Here is a 13,139-nt window from a genome sequence, read left to right as displayed (position 1 = left end):
GTCAAAAGGCTACATGCCGATGTACTATTGGTGCATGAATACAGTTGCTGGGCAATAGGGTTTCCTCTCTGATATGCTATGGCTGTTCTCATTGTCTTCACTCTGACTTCAGAAGGGGCTCCAGGGGACTTGCAATTCTAATCCGAGGACACCTTTGCTATGTAGTACAAGGAACCTGGACTGCCCAAGGTGGCAGATATGTAGCCATCACCATTTATTTGAGGATCCCTTGACACCAGTGAATGTCTGTGTCCCACCCTCGCTCACCAACTCCTTCCTAGAAATAATCACACAACTCATTGGTACCCTCTCTGTGGGGCCCTTGGTGCTGGGGGGAGACTGAAACAGGGTGATGAATAAAGACCTCAATAGACTGAGGGATGAGGGGTGGCCTAACATGCAATCACTATCTAATGCAGCCATTCTTAGAGATATGGGCTATCAGATGTCTGGCGTGGGTTTCATTGGGGAGACAGAGGCTACACATTCTATTCTGGGGCACACAACACATTCTGCCGGCTTGACTACTTCCTCCTCCTGAAGCCTAAACTACATAATGTGATAGAAGCACAAATCCTTCCTCAAAGGCTCTCAGATGATTCCCCGATAACACTCTCCCTGCATCCTGCACGCTCATTGCAGTCATTCTGTTGGCTTCTAACCCCATGGTCCTTTCAAGACACGACCCTCATCTCCCACTTGGGAGACACAATTGACACCTACTTAGCCCAGAACCAACACTCTGTGCAATTCCTGCACAGTCTGTGGGATGCTCTTACACCAACACGAAAGGGGAGGTCATAAGTTACCTGACTGGGAAGAAGCATAAAAAGTGGAAAACTGTCCAAGATCTAGGAATGCAAATCCAAATGTTAGAGGCACACTGCACCTGCAGCCCTGACCCCAGACTGCTTAGGGACAGACTCCATGCTGAATCTCAGTTGTGGCACCTGCTCCTCGATGAGACCAAGACAATTTGGCTTGCTTCACAGTCCCGGATCTATGAATAGGGCTGATAAAGCCAGCAACTTACTACACCACCTCTGCTCCAATATTAGACACCATACCCTGATCCTATACTTGCTAGACTTCATAGGCTTATAGATCTCTGGGGATGATGCTGTGGTGTGACAGTTCACCCACTTGTACGTGGAGCTATATGCTTCGTGCCACCACCTACCAGACACCCAGTTCATCCAGTCTGTATTGGACCTGCCCCTTAAAATCGTATCAGTGGCCGATAGAGCAATGCTAGATGAAGACCTCCCTCCCAAAGGACTACCAACTGCCCTTAGTGACCTGCAGTATGGCAAGAAACCAGGCCCTTAGGGGTTCCCAAGTAAATTCTTTCAATTATTTATGAACAAGCTCAGGACCCCCTGGTGGCAGTCCATGAAAGAGGTGGTGGGAACAGGGCAGCTCTTGCCTCACTTCTACAGAGTGGAGATAGTAGTGATCCCCAAGCCAGGGAAACCTCCAGACCAATGCTGCTCCTACTGTCTGATGTCATTTATAAACATGGAGACCAAGATTTTGGCCAGAGCTTTGGTCAGTTGCCTGCTTAAGGTCGTACCCTCCCTGGTTCACCACCCAGGCACGCCTCCAGACACAACATTCGCAAGCTATACAATGCACTCACCCTCGTTGACCATCTAGCTTTATTGCAGGTGGTCATAGAAAAGCATTGGCGATATTTATTCACACTCCTCCAACAGTTCCACTTTGGATCCACTTTTAAAAAATTCGTCAAACACCGTCTACACAGATCTAACTGCCCATGTCTGAGTGGGAACTCCTATCTCCAGACTCTTCCCTATCCGACGCGGCACACGTCAGGAGGGTCTCCGATCTTCACTGCTTTTCGCGATAGCCACAGAGCCCCTGGCTGAATGGCTTCATATTGATGTGCAGGTTCAGGGATTCAAGTGGGAGGAGGGACCCGCACCTACAGAATCGTGGTTTATGCGGATTACGCCCTGATCTTCTTGACCAGGCTGGAAACCTCCGGTCCCCAAGTGCTCCAAAGCCTCTGAATCTTTGGTGAGACATCGGGACTCTCCATCAACATGGCCAAGTATACCATCTTCCTGGTTTCCTCCCACCCTCAGGACCTGGGATGGGCCACCAGCTTATAATTAGCCACTCACAACTTCAAATACTTGGGAGTACATATCACTCTAACCCCTCTGTAACATGGGAGATGAACAGTCAGCTGCTTCTGTTTGCACTGACAGCGGATGTCAAAACTTGGTCGGTCCTCCCTCATGGGATGCTAAGCTATATTTAAAATGGTTTCTCCCCCCCTGTTTCTATTCCACCTACAAAATTCCCCAAAATCTCAACCGCACACCCTTGATCAGACCGTTCATTCCACACTGTGAAGTTTCCTGTGGAATTACAGCTTCACCACTCTACATTTTATAAGTCCACATATGATGAGAGTAACGCAGCAGCTGACACCGAATCCTGTTATTGAGCTTCCCACCTAATAATTATTAACGAATGGAGCTAAGATATCCAGGAAGACCCTGCTTTTGCGTTGGAACAGTGGGAGCTCCAAAATACCCCAATCCAACATTTATTGTATGGAGGAAAGGCATAATCTCTGCTCACCTGACAACGAGGGTGGTGCTGCAGAGCTGGGAGAATGCATTGGCAATGATGGGCTGGAAATGGAAATTCACAGCACAAACCCCACTATGGGTGAGAAAAGCACTGCACCAGATGGCGACGTTAGCGGGCTCTGCCAAATGATATGCAATAGATATCTCAACCCAGGGAGACGTTATGGACGGTGCCTCATTGAAATAATATTCCACCCTACAGGGTGAATTTCGCTGACACCATAGTCCGTTTTACTGATACCTCCAACTGTGCTATGCCCTGACACCCCACATACATAGGTTAGAAGAATTCCATGATTTGAATGTCCTTGAGGCCAAATTACTCCTTGAGGGATTGGAAACACAAAATCACCCAAGTCTATGGGTCCCTAATACAGCATATGCCCAACTCACTTGCTACAATGCGCATTGCCTAGGAGCGAGACATGGGGACCTTGGCATATGAAGATTGGACAGACGCTAGGGTGCCCCCAAGATGCTCGACAATAGTGTCCCAACTTATACAGCTAAAATACCTCCACCAAGTGTATCTCATATGACAACCTCTGGGCAAGGGGAAATATTGCCTCCCTCTCCTGCCTCCACTGTATGCCGCCGGAGGGTACCTTCCTGCACACAGTGTGGGGATGCCCTGAAATACAAGCATACTGGTGCCAAGTTTTTGCCTGTCTGAGCCGAGTATTAGTGCGCCCCATACCACGGAATCCCAGAAAGATCCGTCTACATATATCAGAGGAGTTGGAGGGCAAACAATACACAACCGCCTTCTTGTGACTGGGCTTGACAGTAGCTAAAAAAGATATAGCTCGCTACTAGAAAGCTACTGCCCCGCCTAGATTGCAGAGTGGAAGTAGGGTCTAGACTGGTGCCCGAATAGAGAAAAGAACGGTGCACGAGGCTCGAGGATGCCCTCAAAAATATGCAAACATCTGGCAGAGATGGCAGACTATAGAGCGATCGCCATTGCCCGATCTAATAGCCGTATGACCACACTAGATATGGAGATTCGATATTATGGTGGTCTGGAAAACTGACACTGATTCTAGCATTATTTTGGGGGTCACCTCCTTGCATGTTTATGGGACCTACAGGTTGTGAATGGGGAATGTGGGAAAGGAATGGCACCTTGTTGTACGGTTACCAAATTGTATTGTATTGCAATATTTTGTTGTCATTGAAACAACCCCCAAAAATCTATAAAATAGTTTTTTTTTAAACCCTAAAACTTCGATCAGTGACAATAAAATCATAATTTAACATAAACCTATTGGCAGCCCAGAGAGCTTATCTGATTTTCTTTAGAATCTCGTTGTGGCATTCATGAAATTCATGGATGGTCCCTCGATATTCTGCAAGCCTGTAGAATTTTTTTTTTGCAGACAAAGATTGGCCTACAATAGTATTTACACACTGACTAATCCAGTGAGAGTACCAGTAAAGTAAGGCACTTTATTTAAAAAAATTTGAGCGACAAATCATTCATTGAAGTGACACCAGGCAGAACGGAAAGTACTATAAACTCTTATAGTTTTCCCCTTGACAACACCTCTGTGGTGGCTGTTCTGTATGGGAGCCATGCTGTCCTTTTTAGGGTCTTATTTAGAGCTTGGCAGACAAAACACTGCTTTGAGTTTAAAGCCATTATGAAACTGGAGAACCTGTGATTGCAAGATCAAAAGGTTTGCAGACACAAAATGACTTGTAGGTAAGTAGCCCATTTTGCGAGGCTGAAAATCCTTTCCAACTCACAAAATGGATCCAGGTACTCACATCAAATTGCATTTGGGAAGGGGAGCGAAAGGGCACCCCATCTTAATTGCAATCCGGTATGCCATGAGTTACCATATGACCTCAATTGTGATTTCAAACTATTGATCAGTGAATGGTGTCGTGTGACCTCGGAGGGAAAAGGCTGAGGTCCATAGGACCACTGTTTTCACATCCTGAGGTTTTCCTAAACTGGAATGTGTTTTTTAACAGCAATACTAATTCCTTTAAGGAACATTATCTGCTTTAAACACAGTTTTCATTTTGGTAAAGCAGTGGCGGCTCCTCCATAGGGGTGTTTGGGCGTCGCCCCCACTGCTTTCTCGCAGTGCGAGAAGCAGAAACATAAAATGGTAAAAACTACCATTTTATGTTTCTGCGAGAAAGCAGAAGTGCCTGGTTGGGGGCGGGAGGGTGGGCGGTCCTTCTCGAGGGCAGGGGGGGGAGTGGCTTACCCACTGTTGTGGGTACTGACTGTTTGGTCGGCCCATGGAGCCGACCAAACAGTCAGTACCCACAATAGTGGGTAAGCCACTCCCCCCTGCCCTCGAGCACGACCGCCCATTCTCCCTTTTTCTCTATGTAGGAGAAAATGGCGCGGCTGGGGCGCTCTCCCCTGCGCCTCACCAATCACAACGCTGCAATGGCAGCGTTGTGATTGGCTCCCGTGTTAAGTCGCGGCCGGCGGCATCATGACTCGCGGGCTGCGAGTCCACCAGCCGCGACTGAGCTGCACGTGCGTTGTGAGTCAGGAGTTACTGTTCGTCATCCACACCAGGGATTCCATGTGGTAGCTAACTCTCTGGCGAAGGCAGCCCCAGCGTGGCTTGTGGTGAGTAAATACAGCGCCATATACATACATAACAATACGTAGCCAGTGCTTAGCGCAGCCCGGCTGTCAGCGGTGAGGGAGGTGAGGAGCATAGTCCTTATTGCATGAGCAGACAGACCACGGAAAAGTAAAGCAAACCGCAAAGGCAGCTGGTCTCTTTGGACTAAATATAAAATGCAGAGTCTGATTTGTAGGAGCGAGCACATCTCGATGTAATTTGCTGTCATTAAATGACACTCACTAGTGTATCCTTTAATCAGACTCTCTCGTCTTGTGTGAAACTCATCTGCACCTTTCCATCTAGCTTTTCAACCTCTTTCTTGTGAAGCCAGGCTCGAGAGAACCGGCAGTTTAGAATTATAATTTAGGATCACAAAAATGCAGCTCAGGCTGGCGTAGCAGGTCTCTTATAAACTGGTACCGAGAAGCTGGAAGAGTCACGACTGGAATCCATGCTGGAGCTGATTACGAGTAGCTAACTTCCTCTTAAGCGAAGTACCACATTGTTGTCGGCTAAAAAAAATTGCTTGCGTGCCCGATTCATAAGTTTCTTTATGTGATGTCTTGGTTAAAACGTAAACAGCTGTAGAGTACGTTTATTTGGTGAAGGAGGTATAATTATGTGTGACTCATGCTCACAGGCATCTGTAAAACCTTTAAGATTAGATCTTAACAGGTTGCACAAAGGATCTATGTACTCTTTTTCAAATTTTTATCACAGATGTTTTATCAGCTGCCCAGCTGCTGATGGGATGATTCCAGCTCACCATGATGCCTGCCCTGTCCTTTGTTTTTGCAAAACTGTTGAGAAATGAGGTGTTGCCAACCAAGACTACAACTCCCACAATGCATAAGTTTAAAGGACTCTCAGTACGGTAAACATAGAGGTTTAGGTTTATTTTTATTATGCTTGATTAATTAAAACCATTACATACACAAGGAAAAAATAAAATATCTTACAGTTTTTGGTACAAATCGTTAAAAAATTCCCAACATTTTGTCAGCAACCATAATTAAAGTGATTTGTAAAATTTTACGACACGTTAGAAAAAGGTGCTTAAATTATTAAAACATTCTGCAGGTTTGTCATATTGACTAAGTAATGTTTCGACTATGCCCAGTCTTGTAATGATTGTCAGTTTTTATAATAAGTGATCGTAGGGCAGCTCGGTCCGGTGTTTCAGTCTTTTTGCAGTTATGTCAAGATATTTGATTAGCCGGCAGTTTAACTGGACCGTCTCTGGGTTGAAACATAATATTACCGCTTGTCTGCATGATCTGACTCCATACTGTTTGAATGCTGGCTTTAGCAGGGTGATTCTTATATCTTTTAGCTTATTGCAGAGGCATATAATGTGGATTGCGTCTTCAACACCGCTGCCAAATAAGCGACAAGCCTGGACACCTCCCTTTCTCTCCCAAGGTGGCATAAATTGATTAAAGGGGCCAACCCCCAGCCGGAGTTTTAGGAATTTTTCCTTGGTGTTATTTTTCATTCCAATTTTCAGGTAGAGCTGGGGTTTTGGCATTTTCAATGTATTTAGCACCATCCAGCCATGCAATCGTTTGGCTAATGTTTTTTTGTCCTCTATTGCGGATAGTAAGCGGATTACCTTTGATACGGATTTTTTTAATGTGAAGTGATTCACCGGGGTGTCCCACAAGTCTGTTAAACCTAGATGTATAATAGATTCCTGGAGGTATAGGCTTGCTGGTGATTTTCCTGGGTGGGAAAGTTCCGTCCAAAGTTGGTTATTCAGGGTTCCTTTTTCGTCGCCTTTGATTTTGTGCCAACATTTCACATATGCTCCCATGCGCTCCAGTGATTAACATAGAGTACCTAGAACAAGTTGGACTGCGTTTTCCCAAGACGGACTGCTGCTGTTCTGCGTGCCTAGAAAGTCCCAGCTGCAGCCTATGAATCCATAAAGAATAAACAATACCTTGAAAGGGCACTCATGCTATCACATAGTCTAGGCTGTCCCTGCTCTGACCAACTGCTCCACTCCATATTTTACCTTCAGCGCCTGGCTATGATGCGTATGAAGCTACCTCTTTTAAAGCTCGCTATCAGAAGTGTGTGCCCATCAAGGAACAATGAATAGGCCTCACCTGGGACGAATGGGGGTTCTGTGGAACTCGTAAAGATCAGATGGGACTGGTAATTTATTTAAAAGGAGTTAGATTTGGGTGTGTGAGTTCATTTGTTTGGCGAGTTCTTGTTAGGTGGTGTGAGAGGTAGTTTTATTTATGTTTCTCAGTGTTATAGGGCATTGTGTGCAGTGCATTCTATCTGCTTGCTTCACTTTGTGGAGTTCTTTTTCCACTTTGTGTTTGTTTGCTTAACCCTGTTCTCTCTTTTATGGTATATTGTTCCTGATTTTAGTCTGCTCGTACCTAGCTAAATTGGTGTTTAATCTTCGAATGGCTGTTAAAATCATGTTTACTGATGTGCCCAATTGCTCTGTGTAACTGTCATCATCATTAATGCCTCACCACATTCAAAAGTCACCTGCCACCACTGCACAGTGGCGCTGGTTTGATGTTCCTTGCAGGTCACAATTTATGTATTTGGAACCAGTCACAGGTTGTTGGAAATAGCTAGGTGCTGAATTAATATTCATTTATTGGTCTTTGACCCTACTTATGTCTCAGTGAGTGAAGAAATTTAGTTTCAACTAGTATAGTTCCACATTAACTGATAAATGTACACTTGCATAGCAATTTTGGGTTTAACAGCCAGATGTGCAAAACTATTTTACAGCAGCAACCTCTGTGATCTACAAAATCGTAAGTTATATCACCACAAAATTGTATTTTGCCATTTATTAAATCCATTTTGCAATTTGGTAAAGCATTTCCGAAGCTCAACATTTTTTTAACAACTCACTGCGAATTGCAGAAAGGAGTGAGACTGAAAGGGGAGATCAGTCCTGTTTGTAATTTGCTAAATGAGCTGCATCAATATTGAAATGTTACTGACTCCTCAAAGGAGGTGGTCACAGTAGCAAAAGGAAACTGTTCCCATTGAGCAATTCCCCTTCGAGCATCATGCCAGGCACCCTCAGGGGTAGCAGGCAGTTATCCAGAAGAAAACTACCCGCTACCCAGTATGTCATCCCGAAAGGTATTTATTCTTAAAAGAATGTTTGTAAAGTAGCTCTGATTCTTTTAAAGAACACAGGCTCCTATAAAACGATAAAGGTTTCCTGTTTGGAAGTGCAAACACAGGGATGATAATCTGCTGTTCTATGCCGGCCATCATTCCTCTTTGTTGCTTATCGTAGGGAGTCTCAAATAGCGACCTGGAAATGTAACTTGGGCAAGTCGTTCTGTGACACCCTGTAACTGGACATTTTTCAACGCAACCTATTAGTATGTAGGGCCCACCACGAAATTAAAGACTGGTTGCAAAAACATATGTATACAATTTGCAACCAGTTTTTGTGACCAGTCTGTTCATACATCTGGCCTTTTAATGACTAGCTAGTCCTAAAAAATACACTCACCTGAAAATGTTAGCATTTAGGTACTAGAATATGTTCATCTACAGCTATTCCCCCTTCATTAGTAAAGCGTGTTTTTTTAGTCTTTATGTTCTCATTGCACTCAGCGACTGGTCTGCAAGTCATGACTGACAGCATGGAGAGACACTTAGGGGCTAATTACGATGTCGTCCGGAAACTCTTCCGACCAAATCGGATTCGGAATCATTTCTGACTGAACAGGGCCGGCTTTAGTGCTGGTGGCACCCTGTGCGACAATGTTTGTTGGCGCCCCCCCCAATGACCACCTCCACCACGGATTCTCTCACTAGCACCCTTTAACAGTGACCAAGTCTCCATAACCATACTCTCTCAGATGCATTGAATTAGTTATATAGCGCCACTCATACCAGTGTAGGGTGTCCGAGCACTTTGCATCACACACATTACACAGAGACAATCAATCATACGTGTGTAAATCAGTGTATAGGAAATATTACATAAGCCAAAGGACGAAAAGTGTAGGAGTCCCATGTCATCCATACTGGTCGGCAGTATAGTTCAAGAGTGCTTGGTGTGGAGAAGGACAAACTCAGAGTCGAAAAAGAAACAGCATAGTTGGGAGTTTTCTTTAATAATAAGAATTGATTTCTAGCCAAATTAACCCTTTTTGCAACATTAATCAATGTTCTAATAATGTATACTTTGCAGAGTGTATGCAGTTCTCTGATGAAAGTTAATAGCTCACTGTTCTATATTAGGACTTTAAGTTATAAATTCAAAGTAACTAAAGGATGTCTCTTTTGAAAGCAGTAACCTGCTGATCTGTTTACATCATACGCACTCTGTAATCTACTTGGTACACGTTCTTTGCAGCAGGCACATTAACCCTCTGCACTAACTTCACAGAGGTCAAAACCTCAACTATACAAAATGCTGATCTCTCTCCAGGAAGATAATTAATCACACAAATTATCTTGACATTTTTGTGAGGCCTGGTAATTGCCGGAGGAAAGAAACGCTGCAGCAGGTGCTTCAAAAGCTTAATGAACTTTCAAACACGACGCCCCCTGGAAGCCAGCACCCGGTGCGGTGGCACCGGTCGCACCGCCCTAAAGCCGGCCCTGTGACTGATTCTGGTTCTGCGAGTCCGACCGAACGATTACGATGCTTCCAGACATCGTTCAGTTGGACTCGCATTGACTTCAATAGGAGCCAGTGTTTCAAACAAGAACATAGACTCCCATTGACAAAAGGGGGGGTTGGGGAAAACCTTGCACCCTGTGGCGGCCACTCCATGGTGCCTGCCACACTATGCACCCATGAGGATGGGGTCCCATGGGCACCCCAAGGGCCTGATTTAGAGGGCCCCGGGTGAAGGGGGGCCTGCTACAGGTCCCCAAAGTCAGATTCTGACAGCTGATCGTGTCTGAACAGCAGATTCAGGAAGGTTGTACATAGCTGACATCCTAATCGTTTGTGTGGAAACACGGTCCGTAGACCGCTACGATTTGGCTCTGACCAACTCTGTTACTCCAATGCCTTTCAGAACCAAATTGTACAGTCTGAACGCTTTCCAGCCATCGTAATCGCACGTTGCGAAAGTGTCCGATTCGGTCTGAAAGGTGGCTTCCGAAACGGATTTGGGCAAATCAAATGCTGTTCGGAGCTTTTCCGAATGACCTCGTAATCGACCCCCTAAATGAGAATTACATTTTCTGTGTTTTCCGTTTAAAAAAATATATACAAACATACATATTGTATTACGTCTGTATTTGTATCTAAAAGTCAGCAAAAATAGAGCGATAACTGGAAGCTTTAGCTATTTTATGCACACATATCGTCAATCATTAACAGAAATTGTCTGGTATGCTTGATCTGATAGGACCGTATTAAGCTAAAATCTCTTAGGCACTTTGGAAGCCTGAAAGGTTTTACGGAGGTATTAGGTCTGGCTTGATAGCGCTGCTGTCTGCTTTTATATATTGTGATCAAATCTTTAATATGTACATAGAGTTGGCTAGGTTATTAACCTTTCACCTCATGCTGTTGGACAATCCATCATTCTGCCTCCAATGGACAGTTTGCATTGCAATGCACATGAAGGGCTATTTTACATCTCAAACTATATGAAAAATCACATGAAGTTCTTTGTCTCACATGTGCATGTACAAGGAAAGCAATTCTTTTTTGTTTTATTGTTTCAAAGCCGCAGGATTGTCTTTAAACATTTTACTCGACACAAAATGAAAACCAGGCTTACTGGTTTTGTCAATGCTTGTTCTGGAAAGCCAGCAGATCCAACTGCGCTGTGTTTGTTTTACAAAGGTAAACTGGAAATTATCTGCATCTTATTTTAGGCATCATTCCGTCTACTTTCTGGCCACTACATAAGTAACAGAGCTGTGATGAATAGATGGATTTCAAATTCATGTTTTCCTTCTAATGCAAATGCTTCAGGTCAATGTTACTCCTTCTGTTTCACAGATATATCAGAATTTGAAATCAGTGCAGCACATGAATGTGTATGAGAAAAAGGACATCCCGGACAGATTCTACTATAAGAATGGAAACTTTGTTGCTCCATTGACTCTGGTTGCTGAGGAAGGCTGGTTCATTACTCAGGTACACGATTTACAAAAACTATGATTCTCCGGCTTAACCTTCCTTCACCCGTTTCTTCTCAGTCTACGGATACTTCCATGTCCCGTCATTAGTGCGTACTGATTTCTTCCACTTTTCTTTCTCTTTCTTTCTTTCTCCTTCTTTTTTCTTTTTCTCTTTCTTTCTCTCTTTCCCTTTCTCTCTTTTGCTTTCTTTTTTCTTTCATTCTTTCATTCTTTTCTCTTTCTTTTGCTTTCTTTCGCTCTTTCTATTTCATTCCTTCACCCAATTCTATCTCCCTCGCCTCATCCACTGATTGTTCAGCTTTTCACTCTCGCCTGCTTCCACTCCACTTTTCGTTACTTACTTCTGCTCTTCTCCTCCCTTCGTTCTACCATCCTACAGTTGTTACCGTCCTGCTGTGGTATGAATTCTGCCTTGCACTCTCAGTGCTGCCTAGCACCAACCCTTAATACCCTTGGGCTTGTAGCGGAGCCATGGTTTTAGTTTGTTTGCCAATTGTTCATGCTGTTTCATTTTTAAAATTACATATCTGAAAAGGTGTTTATCTGTACAGCGAATTTACATGCTTTTGAAAATCTGTGCTATATAAAAAATGTAAACAAAATAAAGTCTCACCTTCAATAGGTCATTATAGCAGTCCTTCCACTTTTACAGAGGTTTCGCGCTTCCAGATCTAGAAGAGGGTTTTGTCTTGCCTTCTGGGACTTGTAGTCCTGATTTAGTTACGGAAGAAACGCTAAGAAAATACATGTACCTGATTAGTTCCGCACACATTGACTTGTAAAACTTGAAAGCTCTGCTTTCATGAAATGCTTCTGTCTATAGCACAGGTTGTATCAAACATAGTAGAGGGCATTGCACATAAAGCATGCCTTGAGCATTTGTTTTGTTGATCCTAGACAGGCAGCTAAGCATAGACCTCTTGAGGGTGAACAAAGTGCTGGGAAAGGTTCATCAAGACTTGAGCCATAGAAATCAAAATTAGATTTCAATTCACTCATACCAGGTATTATTTAAATATTAGTCATTTATTGTATAACGGGTAATGTTTCCAGTGCAGGCATTTGGAATATCTTGTACTGTTTGTGATGCTGATTACTTTTTATAGGTGTCACAAAGGGGGCACTACAGGAGGGACTGTCAGATAAGACTAGCTTCATCCACCATATCAGGTTTGAGGGCTATGGGTGAGGTCCATTGCCTTGGAATGCATTGCTCCTGCTCCAGAGAGAGAGGAAGATTCAATACTCAAATCAGACAAGGTGCTGGAGTCTAAGCTTCTGGCAAAGCTGCCGGGATTGTTAGCTGCTAGAGGACCATCTGGGAGGAGTTCAGCCAGGCACAAATTGAGTCCCCTATGTTGGTTTGCCTTTGAAAGGAAAGCCCACGTACTGGCCAGCAAGGGAGTGGCCAGAGAACATTTTGCTGGCTGTGTAGATGGACTGCCATACAGTGGGCCAGCGAATCACGAGCGAGGAACTAGCAAAAGGCGGGTGGTTCCCTTAATGTACAGGAGTTTCCTGCTGTCGCTTAACCACAAAGTGCCCTCAGCAAGACACTTGGACAACTCGGATAGGTTGAATGTTTTTGGCTTACTGGTCAGGGATGTGTGGAGACACAACGGTTCCATAGAACGTGCCCTACTTGCCAATTAAGTGGCAAGACCAAGACTCCATTAGTGTCCCTGCCAGTAGTAGGCTTGCAATTCAAATGGATGCACATTGACCTTGTTGGTTCACTTGACCCACCACAGATTCAGGTAACATATATATCTTGGCTGTGTCGATCATGAAAGCAGGTTTC

At 44.2% G+C, this 13,139-nt stretch overlaps 1 protein-coding gene across 1 annotated transcript in view; it reads left to right on the top strand.

Annotated features, from left to right (window-relative positions):
• ENPP6 (ectonucleotide pyrophosphatase/phosphodiesterase 6) overlaps window positions 1-13,139 on the top strand; it is a 237,049-nt gene that overhangs the window by 182,892 nt on the left and 41,018 nt on the right. The window contains exon 6 of the mRNA XM_085641899.1: window positions 11,196-11,333. Coding sequence (XP_085498025.1) covers window positions 11,196-11,333 — 138 coding nt within the window. The remainder of the gene's footprint in view (window positions 1-11,195; window positions 11,334-13,139) is intronic.

The sequence above is a fragment of the Triturus cristatus genome, chromosome 2_2 (assembly GCF_964204655.1).
Source record: "Triturus cristatus chromosome 2_2, aTriCri1.1, whole genome shotgun sequence".
Lineage (NCBI taxonomy): Eukaryota > Metazoa > Chordata > Amphibia > Caudata > Salamandridae > Triturus > Triturus cristatus.
This window is presented reverse-complemented; position numbering and strand designations above follow the sequence as displayed.